Source organism: Mus caroli, chromosome 2 (assembly GCF_900094665.2).
Source record: "Mus caroli chromosome 2, CAROLI_EIJ_v1.1, whole genome shotgun sequence".
NCBI lineage: Eukaryota > Metazoa > Chordata > Mammalia > Rodentia > Muridae > Mus > Mus caroli.
The window spans coordinates 21,350,813-21,366,771 of NC_034571.1; the positions used below are offsets into that span (position 1 = coordinate 21,350,813).

The window sequence follows — 15,959 nt, forward strand, 5'->3', positions numbered from 1 at the left end:
GGAATCTTTTTTTTTTCAGTTCTCTGTGTTTTCCGTTTGTATTGCTTTGCTGTGGTTACCAGACGGAGAAAAGAGAGACTGGGCTTAGGGAAGGCTGGCTCCACTAAAACCCTGAGGAAAAATGTGTTCCAGGCCCTTCCCCTACCTGTAGACTTTGCTGTACACTCTGACAATCAATCCGTGGAGCATAGGCCTACCACCTTGCCCCCTCTGTCATAATGTTCACAGGATGTTCTGTGCACATGCCTCTGGCTTCAAATCTCCCCTACCACTGAAAAATACCTTAGCCACAAAACTCCCCTTTTGAAAAGACATAGTCATTTTGAATTAGAGCCTACTGGGTGGTCTCATTTTTTGATTGCCTCTTTAAGGACAATATCTCCCCCAACAAAAATCACAGATCCAGGGGGTTAAGATTCCAAAACAATAAACCTATAATATCAGACTCTGTTGGCATGCATCTGTGGGCCCATTTTTGTCCATTCTCTGTGATGGTACCCTGTGGGACACAGTTCAATGGTGCAGTGGTGACCCTGGATTTTGGGAGGCAAACTGTAGCTGAGTCCAGGAAGCTGCAAGCATGGGAGTGGAGCACCGATGGCTCCCACTACGCACAGACTGACACAGGACATGTCCACAGCTCCCCCGAAACAAGGAAGTGCCAGCTGGCGTCACTCTGGCTTGTTTCTTTCTCTCTAAGCCATGTTCATGTTGTATGTCCACTTCATCCCTTCCTTGTGGATTTGTAAGGTCAACTTTGCAAAAATATATAAATACGGTGTGTCTGGTGACCACTGGCAGTTGGGAAAGGCTTCAGGGCTGCCCCACAGTGATGATTTGTCATCTGCAAAGGACAGAAAACCACGAAACAGAAAGCTGACCATGTCAGTATGAAGCCAAAATAAAACTGACTCTAGGAGTCAAGAGTCGGATAGAGGAGGAACCGAGCCTCCGACACAAATCCAGGTTCCAGGGATGTCAGAGCTGTGTTCCACTTCAACTCTGGCTGAGGTCAGGGAAATGACAAGGCAGGGCTAAGGAGGAGGGAAGCCTGGCACAGCTGAGGCCCTGACTAGGAGTCAGGCACGTGAGCAGGTGAGTGGGCAGGTATGGAGCCACCTTGGCTTCACAGTGTAGCCTGGATGGCACCAGCCTACCAGAGACAAGAAAGCAATCCCTAGGTCCTGGTCTTAGCCAGTGGGCAGTGCTGGTTCTCTGTGAGCACAGGTTCTAAAGAACAGCTCTCCTGGATGGCTGCTGCTGTGAAACACAGGCTGAGACACAAAGAATGCCAAAGGCACTCCCACTGTGAAGCCCAGTGGGCTTGGGAAGGCCGAATGGCAGATTTGTGCCTGATAGGGTCAGACCATACTGGCCCTTTCCTTCCTGCTGGGGACCTCAGCCACTAGGTAGTAGTTTCTAACCCTTCCTGGTGCCAACTGAAGGTCGAGGTTAAGAGTAAGAAAGCTGCTCTGAGCCTGTGTGGACAGGATGGGGGCACGGAGTCCACTGCTCAGCTGGGTTAAACACCAAAACCAGGCTTATCAGCCTGCCGGCCACGAACATGTTTGGAATGCGGGTCCACCCTACCTGACTGGGTTTTGTCAGAGGGAGGGGGCATCTCTCCCGAAACGGCTTGTCACACAGACAGGTAAACTGAGGCATTTCCCACTCATTCCCACCCCCTGGCTGACTTTCTGGGATAAGGACTTGACAATGGAGAATGAGCCGCAGAAGGCTGTGAGGCAGCTCCTGGGCTGAGATCAACCCAGTTTGCGTTCACCACACTAGCTCCCCTCACAACCACACTGAGGCTTCAGTGTTTTGCTGTGAGCCAACTTCCCATACTCACACCTGGCCCTGAGACTCAGGTCTCCTGTGGTCGCTGGTAGCACGGACACTCTGGTCTTATACAGGCTCTGCTCTGGAAACCTGTCTGTTGCCTAGGTGGCTTCGTGGGGCGGGCCCACTGCCTGGGGAGGGTGGGGCATCAGAGAGACTTAAAGAGCTCCCAAGGCACACCCTGTGCCCTGGGCTGCTGCTGCCGCCGCTGGATGCCTCAGCTCCCACCATGGCTGAAACCACCAAGCTCCAGCTATTTGTGAAGGTTCTGGGCAGGCTGGGCTGGAAGGGGAGCTGGGCTTTTTTCTTGTTGCTATTTGGGAGGAGGGGTGGGTCTTCCTAATGGTGCCCAAGTCCCTATCCTTGTGGTGGGTTTGAGTTGCCCCACACAGGGCTGAGTAGAGCCAGGCATCCTGGGTGAGGAGCTACCATAAGGAGGATCAGAGAGCCTGGGTCCCGCTCTTCCCCTTGGCTCATGGACCTGGCCCAGCTCTGGGAGAAAGCTTCTTGGTGAGGTGTCAATCTGGTAGCTGGCACCTGGCATTTAGTACAGATTCAGGATCATGTGCCAGACTGGGGGCTTGCCAGAGATGGCCCTTTTAGCTATCAGGCCAGTGCTCAGACCTGAGTGGGAGCAGGTCCTGGTCTCCTCTTTGGTCTCTTTCCCTTCCTTCCCTGAGCTGTTAGCGTCAATACCCAGTTGTGTGGGTTAATAACTAGAGGATGAATCTCTGGCCTGCCCCACCCTGCAGTCAGTCTCTGTGACTGGAACCCTCTGGCAGGACCCCAAGCCTAGGCCTCTAAGCTCCCAACTTCTTTTGTCCTCCCCATTCCAGCGATCAGTTCAAGGGCCCTCACTAGACACTTGTAGATGCCATGCCCAACCAGGCCAGAGCCCTAGCCTGCCTCCAGAGCCAATGGCAGTGGGAGGCAGAGTTCCACCCAGCCAGGTGTCAGGATTCCTGGGTCTGCCCAGAGCCTGACACCTCTGTTCCACCCACCCAGGCCAGTGAGGATGGCGAGAGCGTAGGACACTGCCCTTCCTGTCAGCGGCTCTTCATGGTCCTACTCCTCAAGGGTGTGCCCTTCACACTCACCACAGTGGACACTCGAAGGTGAGACACCACCCTGGACCCTTGCCTGGCCTCTGCCCACCTCAGGCCAGCCACCTCCCTTCTGCTTGGTGTTCACAGGGCATTGGATGTGCTGAAGGACTTTGCACCAGGCTCACAGCTGCCCATCCTGCTGTACGACGGGGATGTCAAGACAGACACACTGCAGATCGAGGAGTTTCTGGAGGAGACATTGGGGCCACCTGAGTGAGCATCTGATGGGGCAGGAGGGCAAAGATGGGACCTCCTTGGGGGACACCTGGGAGAGTGCCTAGGAAGGGTGCTTTGAGGCACAGTGTACTTGAGGGTCTGACTGGAATTCTCAAACTACTCACACCCATAGCTTCCCTAGCCTGGCACCCAGGTACAGGGAGTCCAACACAGCGGGCAATGACATCTTCCACAAGTTCTCTGCCTTCATCAAGAACCCAGTGCCTACACAGGACAATGGTGAGACACAGGCCAGCAGGTCTAGGCAGGAGGGCTAACCCAAGGTCAAGGCTGAGTCCTCATGGTTACCATTGCCCCCAAGCCCTGTATCAGCAGCTGCTCCGGGCCCTGACCAGGCTGGACAGCTACCTGCGTTCACCACTGGACCATGAACTGGCGCAGGAGCCACATCTTCGTGAGTCCCACCGCCGCTTTCTCGATGGTGACCAGTTCACGTTGGCTGACTGCAGTCTGCTACCCAAGCTGCACATTGTGGATGTGAGTAAGGGACCAGCGGGTAGGGTGTGGGTGTGGGGGCCATCGAGTGAGACCCTCACCATGCTCTGCTGCACCCACAGACCGTGTGTGCACACTTCCGCCAGCTGCCCATCCCCGCGGAACTGTCCTGCGTTCGCCGCTACTTGGACAGTGCGTTGCAGAAGAAGGAGTTCAAGTATACGTGTCCACACAGCGCAGAGATCCTGGCTGCCTACCAGCCTGCTGTGCACCCCCGTTAGCCCCCCTACTTTCATACACTCATCTGCAGCCCCATAAAGCATCTCTGCCCCAAGTAATTGTGTCCTGAACGTCCAAATGGCCAGAGATCCACAACTACACCACCTCAACCCTATGGTGAGAAACAGAGTTAAAAGTGGTGGCCCCAAATGCTGAAGACAAGAGAGTCCACTGGGCAAAGCACAGTTCATCCTCCTCCATGGTGTGGAACAAAGGCCTGGGGCCCCTTACAGCTGCCCCGGCACAGAGGCATCAGGGATCTAGGGGATTGGATTAGTCTCCCAAACCAGTCAGGCCAGAGCTGGGCGGGGTGCCCTGGATGGCCAAGGAGGGTGGGGAGCAGAGCCCCATGAAGCTCAGCCTCTGGGATCCTGGCCAAGTGGGTGGGGGCAGGCCTACATTCCTCAGTCCAGCCACAGGCTGTGGGCCAACCATATCTCCTATAAGGGGCTTCTACTGTCTAATGCCCTGTGGTGGCCTCCAAGACAACGCCTTTGTGCTACCTGGGTAGGGCTTGCAAGTGTGGGACACCATTCTAAGCCTTAGAGAGTTCTGGCTCTACCAGACCAGGACCCTCTCAGCTTCTGTGCTGGCCATGCAGAATCAACACAGTAGGTCTGAGAAAGCTCTGCTGCCTGCCTTAAGACCTAGGCAGGAGAGCCTTCTGGATGCCGAGAGCCTGATGCATCTGTTTGCATCCCAGGGCTCCACAGTACACCAGAGGGGTCTTCTCGTGCCCCCTCCCCAAGGCCAATCTTCACAAGTCAAGTCTGGCCCAGCATCTCTCCCTGAGGGAGCAGTTTATTTGACGGAGAAGGGATGAGAGGCGCCTTTGCCCAACAGCAGGACCACAGGGGGAGTGAAGCAAAGGGTGTCTCTGATTAGTGGGTCCTAGATCTCCCCTTTCCTTGCAGACAGGCTCCTGGCCAAGTAACAGGCTTTGCTGTCCTCAGGTCTCATCGAAGTCTACACCAGCAGCTGGTTTCTTACTAGAAGACAAGAGTATGTAATACATAGAAGAAAAGGAAGGGACCAGGGTAGGGAAGACAGGTGGCAAGTACCTTTTGAAGCCAGGATTGATGAGAGACTCCCCTGGACACCGTCTCCTGACCCCAGGCCCAGAGCTGCCTCTCTGGTGATCAAGTTCTGCCAGAAAATAGGATCAGGGAAATCTTGAACTCCAAAGAACCCTGGCCAGAACTCTGTCCACATCGAAAGATTCTCCCATGAGGCATCTGGAGAGGCAGTTCCAGAGAAAGAACAGCCCCAGCCCACATGCCAGGCCCACCCCTTACCTGGTAAGAACTGAGTGCCTGCTGGCTGGGTGTTCTTCCTGGAGCTAGTGATGGTCTCTTCTGCAGCTGAGAGAGAGTCGTGGCATCTCACTCAATGCCAGGAGGGTCTGCAAAAGCATGCCTGAGGGAAGGTACAGGTGCCCACACATACAGTACCTGCCAGCCGCCTCTCTAGGTTGCATACATGCTCTGCCAGGCTGAGAGTCAAAGCCTGCAGCCTGGTGGCTGCCTCCGGGCTGGGCACCTTGGAGAGGTCAAAGGCCAGGGCAGAGGTATCCCCTGAAAGGGTTATCAATGCTCTGTCTTCTTGCAGGCTTACAGTCACTGCCTGCTGTTGGCAGGCTGCCCTAAGGAGGGAGATGTGTGTTATGGCCAGGATGTGTTAGCAGTACCCCAAGCTCCTCATTCACATGGCCTCCCTAACTGGAACTCACCTGAACCGGGAATGGATATCTTCAGCCCCACTTAGGCCAAATCGGGCTTTCTGCTGGGAACAAGGAATTGTCACTAACCGCCCAGGACCTTGGACCCACTGGACATTCCAAACTGACCTACCCTGGAAATGCTATTAGAACCACTGCCATGGAGAGGGGGAGGGTGGCAAGCTCCCAGATGTCTCCTATCCCCAGTACTGTTACTCACGAGCGTCGCCAGGCTGTCAGGCGAAAAGCAGGTGCTCCAGAGCTCCGCGGCGTCCGTCACACTGGGTGGGAGGGGCTGTCAGGCACCGCGCCCGCTATGCTCCCGCACCCCACATCCCTAGATTCCACTCACTAGAGGTTGAAGTCATCGGGGTCCCCGTCTCCACCACTCTTCCGCTCGCAGTAGCACACCAGGCGGGGGGAGCCCGAACCCGGCGGCAGAATACAAAGCGGCAGCGACAACAGCGGAGGAGCCATGACATGAGGGCGGTCTCGCCGCAGGAGCCAAGCTAGAAGTGGGCTGAGGGCGCCTGCGCAGAAGTACAAACTCGGTGACTCACAAGCTAAGGTGTCCGCTCGGTGGCGGAACTTCTGGTGTCTGGAGGGACGGAAGGACAAGGCTGCTGGGATGGGCGGTACTCAAGGTTGACATTGTTTCCGGGCACCAGGAGGCACTGAGTATGAGGCTGACTAAAGGGCGGGGTTTAGCACGTGGGGCGGGGCGGGAAGCACTCGGAGGGCGGGGTTTAGCGCATTAGCTACTCAGTTTTATTCTGGGCTCTGTCCTTTGGCCCTTGCACCCAAACAGAGATCTACTATGGCCTCACTCCTTGTGCTCTTCCGCTTTTCTGGGTCCTTCTTAGCAACATATCTGCCGCTCTTCAATGCCGGTCCTCTTTCCTATCTATCCCCCATGGGCTTGTCCTGCAGGGCCTCCAAACTGTTGGTCACTTGTCCCTTCCTGTCACTTTAGATATAAACACATCTCTTTCTAAAGCTGAGTTGTAACAAACCAAAATACAAGAGTAAGTACAGTACATGTGGAAACGTTTGGAGATGCAATTTTCTCCCAGGTAATACCCTCCCATTGTCTGAGTCATCCCCCTCTGTGTGCTACCTGTCAGCCCTGAGGACACCTTCACCAACAGGAGGTCTCTGGAACCTGAGATCTAATGGGAGAGATGACTAATCCGACAGGACAGCACTCACATTGCAGCAAATGCTCATGAGAATCCACACAGGGCCTGCATAGTAGGGGCCGATGCCACCTGCAGAGAATGGAGCCCAGCAAAGGGTGTGCTCAGGAGGAGCCCCGATGGGAACAGAAGTCTTCCCAAGGCTGTGGAAGAGGGCTAGCATGAACCTATGAGAACCATGGTGAGAGTGGTTAGTAACTTCGTGAACTGTGCTAACATTTGAAAAGTGCCATCAGCCAAACATACTCAATTCCCACTTTCCTCTAGTTTTGCTCAACCCTAGGACCAGAGCCTTTGAGTGCATGGTTTTTTGCCTGTCTCCAGCGGGGTGTACTTACCTGTAGCTCTTTTGAAAGTGTCCTCTTGAGGATCCACGTAGAATATTTCACCTCTGCCAAGTCTCCATCCCTCTCTCCCATGTCTTACTTTCCCTGCTTTTCACTGTGTACCGTACATCCTGGTTTTAGGAGTTTCTGGCTCAGCCTTGATGTCTGCCTACATCTCCACCATTGTCTGACCCCTTCTAGAAGCTGCATCTAAGGTCTTGCTTCTATTCTAGCCATTGGAATGTGGCAGAAATGATGTCTGTCATTTCTCCCATCCCTACTGCATTGCTCACCACAGCACAAGGCAACCCAGGAAAACCTTTGATATCAAAGTATGGAGGCCTGCCTGTGCCAGAGCCAGAGCCCAAGCCCGAGCCTGAGCCTGAGCCAGGAAGCAGAGTCCTGTCCAGGCCTCGGGTCTGGGAGATGGTGAACGACATCCTCTTCCACTCGAGGGGCCTGTCCCAGACCTTAAGGACCTGGAGATACTGCTACTTCTTGTTCTAGGCTGCTAAAGTCTGCAAGGATTTGTTTTTCAGCCTCCCATGGAGCTGCTGGTTTTGTTTGTTTGCTTTGTTTTGTTTGTTTTACCAATTTGAGTGAAAAACTTTCAACCGACTACAAAGCAGAAATAATAGCATAATGAGCCCCAGATGGAAGAATTATCAACACTTTGACAAATTTACAATCAGTATTTTTATTAAATTCTATTTTATTTTATTAATTTTTGCATAATATTCGCATTACAGGTGTCACTGAACTATACCCTCAAACAATTCAGGACAATTTTGTCTCTTCAAACATTGGTACTTCAGGGAGTGGTGGAACACACTTGTAAATCCAGATGGAAAGGCTGAAGCCCAAGGATCCCAGGTACCTGCTCAGCACACAACAGGGTCCTAGCACACACACACACAAGCCAAACAAGTTATACTGTTTATACAGAATAATACACTTACCTTCCTGTGTGTGTGTTCTACATATTCACATATACACACATATGTGCAAGTAGAGACTGGAGCCAATGTGAGCACCTCCCTCAGTTTATTATTATTAAGCATTTCTATTCATTTTATTGTGAGTGGGTGTATGTGTGTCATGGTACAGAGGTCAGAGGTCAAAGGGCAGTTAGTTTTCTTCTTCCATCCTTAGGTCCCAGGGATCAAACTCAGGTCATAAGACTTAGCAGCAAGTACCTTTGCCTTTAGAGGCATCTCAGTGGCCTTCTATTTGAGGTACTTGAAAGCTGAATCTGTCTACAGTGGCTCCCGGGACCCAGGACACACATGGAACAGGGTGGAATATGGCTTGCCTCATGTAATTGCTGTTCCAAAGCGGGAGCTTCAGGGCAGCTAAACCAGCCGTATCATACTCTTAGGCCAGATGCTGGGGAGGACTACAGGGTCCAAGAAGGGCCTTTAGGCACCTTGGGTCTTCCCAAGAAGAACTAAGGTGTAGCCCTTTCCCTGCAGCTACTGCCCTAAAGGACCCAGCCTATGTGGTTTCCAGATTTAGACAGGCCTTGCCACCCACCACCCACTCTCTGACTCCCCTATGAAACACTGCTTCTGTCAGCCTCACCAAAATGTTTATTGTGCCTGGGGAGCTGTAGAGAAAAACAGGAAGCTCTTTGGGTGAAGACTCAGCATAGAGGCATCATGAGCCAACTGATCCCGCAGGTGGCTGGACCCAATACAAGGAGCAGGTGGAGCATTACTGAAAACCCCAAACATTACTGAAAGTGGGCAGTAAGGATCTGGAGGGACACAGCAGCTGTTTGAAGCTATGGTGGCCAGCCCTCCCTGCCTTCTCCCTGCTGGAGACCATGCCCAATGTAGTTCTATGTTGGTGTTAGAGTGGAGCATTGGGAGGGAACTCTGAGGACACTCATCTGTGCCCAACACACTGATTTGTTGAGAAAGCAGATCTCATGAATGCCTTTGTCCCTTCCTTAAGTCCTCCACCCTCAGCCAGTGATAGTCTCTTGTGTGTACTGACTTGAACATTCTGCCCCTTCACTTGGCCTAGACACCTGGCCACCCTGCTACAGACTCTTAAACATGGAAGTCTCAAGAAGACACTCTGAGAAACAAAGTTTCTTTCTCCATGAGTGAGCAGGTGATGAAATGTGTCCTGGGCAGTACTCCCACCCAGGCTGGGGACACTGCTCCAGGAGAGGGAGTCTGTGTCTGGTACTGGAGGTTATCAGGACCAGCTCCTCTGCCAACGACTGGAGAGTGTTGCTTCTCTGTCTTGAAGTACATCACAGCAAAAGCTCTGGTTTGTCCATGAAGAGCACAGGAATGCTACTCTAGGTCATGACTAAAAGTGAAAGGTGGGTTGCTGATCAGGACTCAAAGATGCCTGCCTACTTAGGAAGCTCCCCAACATAGAAGCCACCCCTGGGACACTTCCCAAGATGGCTACCCCAGTCCTGCAGCCTACACAATGAGCTTCCCCACCCCACTTCTTTCCCTGCTGCCAAATGACAATCTTTTGGCTATCCAAACCCCTCACCTGGGTTGCTGAACTGCCTGGCTAGGGCACTCTTGGTGAAGGTTGCTTCTCTCTCCTGTCATCTGCCACCTGGCCTGGGGAGAAAGATCTCCACACCCGAGCCACCAGTGACCCTTGAAGGTGCTCAACACCAAGATCTGCCTTGCGTTTTCAGGCAGCCCCAGTGAGCTGAGGACATTGCCCATGCAGAGCTGTCATGGGGTCTCCTGTTGGCCTTCACAAGGGGACTGAGTGCTTTAGCTTACAGGGTGATGGAAGCGGGAAAGGAGGGTGTGTAGAATCTCCAGCCTCCTCCGTAGATGCACACAGACATACAGACCTTGTTTCCTCACACAGGCCATAGGCAGACTTTCAGTGTAGGCCAAGGTCCTTTGGAGAGCGGGCTTCTGTGGCTCTTATTTGGGTCTCCACTGCCCAGGCTGTCTGGAGTCTATGGGTTGTACTTTTGGTATGCCAGAGACAGATCTGATCCCCACCCCACTCACTTCACTGAGTTACACACTTCCTCGTCTGAGGGTAAATTGAAGGTGAGTTTCATAGGATCACTCGTGTGAGATACCACATGACAGCCAGGCCACCATTGGGCATGGCGCTCACTAGGACCACGTGCATCTTTCATGGTCCTGGAACCCCTGGTTATCTGATGTAGTCCCAAGTGTGTGCTGGGTCCTCTGAATGGCAGGGTAGGGCAGGGAAGCTGGGTAGAATCCTCTGCATGCTGCAAGAGCCCACTTCATCTTGTCATGATCTCTTGCTTTCCTGCCAAAGCTCAGTGTCCAGGGCCCATAACCTCTGTACCTAGAACAACTGTAAGCCAGTGTTTGGAGACTGAGACAACTTATTCCAACTTCTGGTCCAGGACACTGTATACACAAGGCCATTTCTGGTCTACTGTAACAAATGGATGGAGGCCTTTAAGTCCAAGACCCTGACAGGCTGGAACCAAAGAAAGTGTGCACAAAAGCTTGGGGTGAAGAAGGTGAAAGGAGAGGGTGTGGGGAGGGTGTGGACTTCCCTGGCTGACATCAGGCTGTCCTGCCTGGGGACCTGAGCCGGGGACACTCTAAGCAGGGCAAAGAACAAATCAGCAGAGCCACAGCATTCAGAGGATCCTCCAGGCCAAGGGACTGTCATGGCTTCTCAGTGGCCTTCATATCCCCAAGATGCCCTGAGATAGCTGGCCTGTCCTGGAACACAGTGACTGTGCCAGACCGCTGACTGAATTGTACCTGGCTCACACCACCACATCCTGTCAGCCCATGTTTCATGTGGGACGGGTAAGGAGCTCAGCAGTCAGGGGCAGGAGCTTAGTGGCCTCCGGGCCTGAGGGCTGCCAAACAGTTCTGGCATGTCAGATCAGGCATAGTGTAGCCCCCTTCTCCCGGAAGACTTCCTAGAGGCAACCCTCTTCACTGACCCAGGACTTGGTGTGGTCTGTTGGGTCTAGGACCTGTTCACTATGAACCAGAGGGAAAGAGATGAGGGATTGGGAATAGCTGCTCAGGTGGAAATCTGGAAGAAAAGTGGGGCTAATTAGGTGGCCATCTGTGGCTTTGGTGCCTTTGACTAGGGCTCTAGTCAGAGGGTTGGGGTAGGAGCAGAGGTACAGGCAGCCTCTCCAGCCCACTCTGTCAATCTGTATCTGTAAAACAACTCCTTTTTGTCCTTCCAAATGTATTGTCTAATACAAAGATTCTTACCCCACATTGAAAGCTTATGGGATCCGAGGCTCCCCAGATGCACAGGGGTGGACACATGTTTGAAGGATTAGCAATTAAGTGACAGCAGCCTAGCTGAGGTCTGTGACTAGATTGGCTGGGGCATGTGGTGAGGTTGCAGCCTCCCTATGCAGAGTAGCTGCTGAACCAGGCACATCAGTCAGGCTGTTCCTAGTCAGGGCTTGAGCAGGAACAGGCATCTTCCTGGTCATTATATTGAGAAATTTATAAGAGGGATATAGGACAGCCCAGAGGCCTAGAGGACAGACAGACAAAAGCAAACGTCTGACTTGCTTTGGACTTTTATTTCTTTGTCAAGGCAAAGCTGGAGGTTGTAGAGGCACTTTGGGGAGCCAGGGCTGGGATTTTGAGAGTGACAGAGCAAAGGAGTCCTGAGGCCAGGTCACCTGGACAGAAGAACAAGAGCCATCAGTGACACAGCAGCACCCTTAGCCCCAGTGGGACCCAAACAGCACTTCTGGCCAGGGCCTCCTAGAATATTCCTCCAGAGCCTATAGTCCCAAAGGCACAGTCAATGGCACTAATGTGGAGCTCTCTGACTTGCCATCTTTATCCCTGACCATTCCCCTTCCTGATCTTGCCCATCCTGGCTCCTTGGAGACCCCTGCTGTGGGATAGGCTTCACGGGACGGCGATCTCTCCCCATCGCCTGGACTGTTATCCTTCTCCCCACGAGCCCTGAGCCATCAGCCCTATTTTAGCCGTTGGTATTGAAACTATACCTTGTTTTGGACTGCCTCACTTGGATGCCTGTGCTTGGGAGCTGTATCCACACCACTCCCGTCATGTGACCACTCAGTGGCCACCCTATTGAGTAAGTGGCCGAGTAGCGCTTACCATGTGACCAGCCCTCTGACTGACTTCTCTCACCTGCATTTACTCTTGAATGCACTTATCTGCCAAGAAAGAAGCCCAGGGAAGTAGTGAGCACCAGGCTTAGACACACATTCACCAGGACTCCATGCTTCTCCCTGGACTCTAAGAAGCCTCCCCAAGGCCATGGAGAACTAGCTTTGGCTGAGCCCCCAAACTTCAGACTCCATCCCACCTCTGCTCCAATCTGTCCTTTAAAACATAAAAGGTGTCTTTCTCCATCTGTTTGTTCCAGTATCACCCCTGTACTCCTAGCTAGGGGGCTAGCAGACAGGGGAGCTAGGTGTCCACCAGGAACAGGATTCCCAATAAAAGGGGCTGTAGGTAGATGTAATAATGTCGGACAGACTGACACCTCCATTTATTTCTTGAAGCCCCCTAGACTATCAGGTAGCAGGGCAAGGCTAAGCTCGCCCTAGTCGCCCTCACTCGCTGCAACCAGAGGCTGCACTAATCCGACTATAATTCCCTCCCCAGCCGCTTAGCCCCCCTCACCCGGTTGGGGCAGGAAAACAATGTCCTCCTCTGTGAGGCCCTGGGCCTTGCTAAAGGTGGTGAATTTCTCCTTCAGCTCGTCCTTCAGAGTCTGGGTTCTGCCTGGTAGATAAAGAACGGTCTGGTGTCAGGAGGCAAAAAGCCCCCGCCCTGCTCCCACACACCTTTGTTACTGTCCTCTAGGGTCAGGTCTTGGTCAGTTTCCAACCTCAGGCATCTCCCCTGTGCGTGGACCTGTGGGCTGGGATACCTACTGTAGAGGGTGGCCATGCGGAAGTCCTGGCCTGGGCCCTTGGTGCCTCTGCTGAATAGAAGAGCGTACTCATCATAGTTGGTCTCCACCACTGAGACCGAGTGGACGCTGCCCGAGTCTGGAAACCCAAGAAATGACACTGATTGGATCATGTGGCTCCCACATCTCCGCCCCTCTGCTCAGAGCGGGTGGCCTTTGGGGGCTTCTCTGTGGGGAGGGTCTCAGGTCTTCTTCATCCACATCTGCCCTGGCTGTCCTCCCTGTCCCCCCTGGGTGGCCACCAGACAGTTTCTAGCTTCCTGCCTGAACAGCCTGGGAACACTGTCTCCAAACCATAAGTCTTGGGGAGAGAGTAGAAAACACTTAGACCCAAGACATCAGCAGGCTGGGTTACAATATAGCCGGAAGGCAAAGGGAATAGGGTTCTGGTGGGGAGCCAGAGCTCAGGTGAGGGGTGGAAAGAGGTCCTTGGATAGAAACTATGAAATGTGGGTAGGATTTGGGGAATGCCTGTATGTGACCCACTTGAGCAGTAGAGTACTGGAAAATTCCATTTGGGCAGGAAAGGGACCTTGAAGAATGTGGGTGGGCCTCAGAGAGGCTAAAGTCCCCAGAGAGAGGTAGCCCCGTGTGCCTGAGGCAGACTCACAATCAGACCTGGCCTTGGATGTGCTGTGACCGCTATCCCCACAATTTTGGGACAGAGGGCTGTACCCAGATAAGGAAGCGGCTCACTCACGGGGACTGTTGTAGGTGTAGTGTCCAGGAACCCCCACAGGCTGCAGTACCATGATCTTGGTCTCACACTGGTTTTTCCTGTGGGTAGATTACCCTTGAAGTAAGGGACCAAGCCCCAGGATGCCCCCCAGAATTTGCCATACCCCCTTGTCTCACCTGAGGAAGGTAGAGGTGAGATTGAGGCCGCCTTCTGTGGAGGGGGCTACCTCTGTCTTGCACATATACAATACAGCTTTCTTCTCCCGGAACCAGCTTGAGTTGGAGGCGAGGCCCGCACTGTACCAGCGCCCCATGAACTGCGACCAGTGGATGCCTGGGTCTGCTCCATGAGCCCCTCATGGGCAGACCCTGGTGGGCTGGTCTTCCCTCCTCTGACTCCTCCCCACACAGGTCCTAGCAGCATGCCTCTCTCTCCTCTCCGTTCCCTTTATAGCAGGCTGGCTTATCGCCCCATGGAGGAGTGGGTAGCAGAGACCCCCCCCTTCCCCAGGGTGTTGAACTCCTTGTCTTTGTCACAGCCCTCATCCTAGTCCACTATTGGGTAAAGTGGGTATCAGAGGATACCACATTCCTGACGGAGTCAGGTGGACCAACCAGGCTGTGTGCCAGGGTGGTTCCAGCCAGCTCCCATGCACAAGCACACAGGCTGACAGTGCCCAGAACACCCTCTTTGGTGAGAGAAAGCCTGGCTCTGCCCTAAGGGCTCTGCTTCTTTGGGTGTGGGGTAGGGGACCCTCTCACCTTGTCTTGTTGAAAGTTGGGCTGCACTGTGTCATGGCCCTGGGCTGGGGTCTGTGGGAATCCCAAGAGACCCAGGAGGACCAAACCCATCCACAGCATGCGAAGAGCAGCCATTTGCTCAGAGCAGAGAAGGTGTCTGGGCCTGATGCCAGCAATGTGGACAAAGCAAGGAAGACTGAGCAGAACGAGCAGAGGGCACTGTGGAGACCCCCTATTTATGAGTCAGGCTTGGCCTCCACCCAAAGCCCAAGGACTGCCCACTGAAGGCTCGTGATGTTGGTGTGAGGGAGGGGGGCTGTCCCAGCTGCAGCCTCATCTGCTAATTATGTAAGAGGTTCCAGCTGAGCCCCACACCTCCTAGAAGAAGAAACCTCTGCCTGCCCCCAACCCCAGTTCCAGAGGCAGAACTGGCTCAGGCCTTGCCCACTCCTGCCGGGCAAAGCCCACATACCTCACAGTGGGAATGGTGCCGGATGTGTACTCTGGCGCTTCCCTGCTGCTGGAAAATCTAGTCACTTCCCACCTAGGGCTAAGACCTGCTTCTCACAAGCCCTACCTATCATCCCTCTCCAAGTCCCATGACCCCAGCAGGGAACACAAAGCACCATTTGTGCCTTGAACATTTGGTCCTGAAAGGCTATCAGTCATGAGGAACCCTCACCAAGATAAAGAAGCTCACGCACTCTACCCTGAAGTAAATCCAAGAACCGGCATGTTGAGTACAGCCTCCCCCGTGGTCAGCTTCTGGGGTTCACATGATGGCCCTTTGAGCTCCCATAGAGGTGGTGGGTGGGAAGGGTGAAGCAGTGGGCTTCAAGCTTCTATAGGTAAGGACAGAGTCTGTGGCTTCTTCCTGGCTTCCAAGATCTGTCTCTGGATGGGACACCAATGACCACAGAAGAGAGAGAGAACCAGCCCACACTGCCCTTCATCCCGTCCCTGGGGCCCAGGAACATTTATTTATCCTGGGTTCTGGGGCACAGGATCATTTAGTATGAACCTCTGAGTGGTCTTTGTGAGGAAGGTCTCTTGCTTTCTCACTAATGTTGGGGCTACCGGAAGTGGGTAGGTTCCAGAACCCCTTTACTCAGCCCACCTCAGCCCCTCCCTGCCCAGAACACTCAGCTCCATCCATGCCCGGAACCTAAGGAGAGAGGATCTGTCAGAGGGAAGCTGACCACAGAGCCTGACCCCAGCCAGGGTCAGCGGCTGATCTGGGAGTTTTCTCCAGAGGGGCTGAGGATAGGGGCAAGAAGAGCAACATGCCAGGCGGTGGTGGCGCACGCCTTTAATCCCAGCACTTGGGAGGCAGAGGCAGGCAGATTTTCAAATTCAAGGCCAGCCTGGTCTACAGAGTGAGTTCCAGGACAGCCAGGGCTACACAGAGAAACCCTGTCTCGGGAAAACAAACAAACAAACAAACAAACAAACAAACAAACAAACAGAAGAGCCACATGGTGAAATC

General features: G+C 53.5%; 3 protein-coding genes across 7 annotated transcripts; 1 reads left to right on the plus strand and 2 right to left on the minus strand.

Moving 5' to 3' along the window:
- Positions 1 to 338: 338 nt before the first annotated feature.
- Positions 339 to 6,295, minus strand: Paxx (PAXX non-homologous end joining factor). 4 transcript variants are annotated; one of them, XM_021156049.2, is made up of 7 exons: positions 5,969 to 6,295; positions 5,837 to 5,897; positions 5,629 to 5,681; positions 5,351 to 5,541; positions 5,195 to 5,260; positions 4,961 to 5,045; positions 339 to 4,884 (listed from the first exon to the last, which is right to left on the minus strand). In XM_021156049.2, exons 1-7 carry the CDS (start codon positions 6,091 to 6,093, stop codon positions 4,866 to 4,868), a joined length of 600 nt encoding a protein of 199 aa, XP_021011708.1. In that variant the 5' UTR covers positions 6,094 to 6,295; the 3' UTR covers positions 339 to 4,865. The 4 variants fall into 4 exon arrangements, with proteins under 4 accessions (XP_021011708.1, XP_021011709.1, XP_021011706.1 ...); XM_021156050.2 differs by having other exon boundaries at positions 5,629 to 5,678; positions 5,969 to 6,294; XM_021156047.2 differs by having other exon boundaries at positions 339 to 4,888; positions 5,969 to 6,293.
- On the plus strand, positions 2,034 to 3,954 carry Clic3 (chloride intracellular channel 3). The gene is made up of 6 exons (XM_021156051.2): positions 2,034 to 2,107; positions 2,848 to 2,957; positions 3,036 to 3,161; positions 3,298 to 3,404; positions 3,487 to 3,662; positions 3,743 to 3,954. Exons 1-6 carry the CDS (start codon positions 2,072 to 2,074, stop codon positions 3,899 to 3,901), a joined length of 714 nt encoding a protein of 237 aa, XP_021011710.1. The 5' UTR covers positions 2,034 to 2,071; the 3' UTR covers positions 3,902 to 3,954.
- Positions 6,296 to 11,659: 5,364 nt separating the features above from the next.
- Positions 11,660 to 14,700, minus strand: Ptgds (prostaglandin D2 synthase). Of its 2 annotated transcripts, none has more exons than XM_029469942.1 (7): positions 14,495 to 14,700; positions 13,910 to 14,049; positions 13,755 to 13,831; positions 13,017 to 13,133; positions 12,763 to 12,864; positions 12,265 to 12,290; positions 11,660 to 11,780 (listed from the first exon to the last, which is right to left on the minus strand). In XM_029469942.1, exons 1-6 carry the CDS (start codon positions 14,606 to 14,608, stop codon positions 12,271 to 12,273), a joined length of 570 nt encoding a protein of 189 aa, XP_029325802.1. In that variant the 5' UTR covers positions 14,609 to 14,700; the 3' UTR covers positions 11,660 to 11,780; positions 12,265 to 12,270. The 2 variants fall into 2 exon arrangements, with proteins under 2 accessions (XP_029325802.1, XP_021011871.1); XM_021156212.2 differs by having other exon boundaries at positions 12,232 to 12,290.
- Between the last annotated feature and the right edge of the window lie 1,259 nt (positions 14,701 to 15,959).

Excerpts from the sequence above, each read along its gene's own strand:
- Clic3 (XM_021156051.2), top strand. The coding sequence starts at position 2,072 with ATGGCTGAAACCACCAAGCTCCAGCTATTTGTGAAG. Across the intron at positions 2,108-2,847 it reads AGCTCCAGCTATTTGTGAAG|GCCAGTGAGGATGGCGAGAG; the intron begins GTTCTGGGCAGG and ends CCACCCACCCAG. Across the intron at positions 3,162-3,297 it reads GAGACATTGGGGCCACCTGA|CTTCCCTAGCCTGGCACCCA; the intron begins GTGAGCATCTGA and ends TCACACCCATAG.
- Paxx (XM_021156047.2), bottom strand. The coding sequence starts at position 6,093 with ATGGCTCCTCCGCTGTTGTCGCTGCCGCTTTGTATTCTGCCGCCGGGT. Across the intron at positions 5,682-5,836 it reads CTGACAGCCTGGCGACGCTC|CAGAAAGCCCGATTTGGCCT; the intron begins GTGAGTAACAGT and ends CCTTGTTCCCAG. Across the intron at positions 5,542-5,628 it reads GATATCCATTCCCGGTTCAG|GGCAGCCTGCCAACAGCAGG; the intron begins GTGAGTTCCAGT and ends CTCCCTCCTTAG.
- Ptgds (XM_029469942.1), bottom strand. The coding sequence starts at position 14,608 with ATGGCTGCTCTTCGCATGCTGTGGATGGGTTTGGTCCTCCTGGGTCTC. Across the intron at positions 14,050-14,494 it reads CCAACTTTCAACAAGACAAG|TTCATGGGGCGCTGGTACAG; the intron begins GTGAGAGGGTCC and ends CACTGGTCGCAG. Across the intron at positions 13,134-13,754 it reads CTACACCTACAACAGTCCCC|ACTCGGGCAGCGTCCACTCG; the intron begins GTGAGTGAGCCG and ends TTGGGTTTCCAG.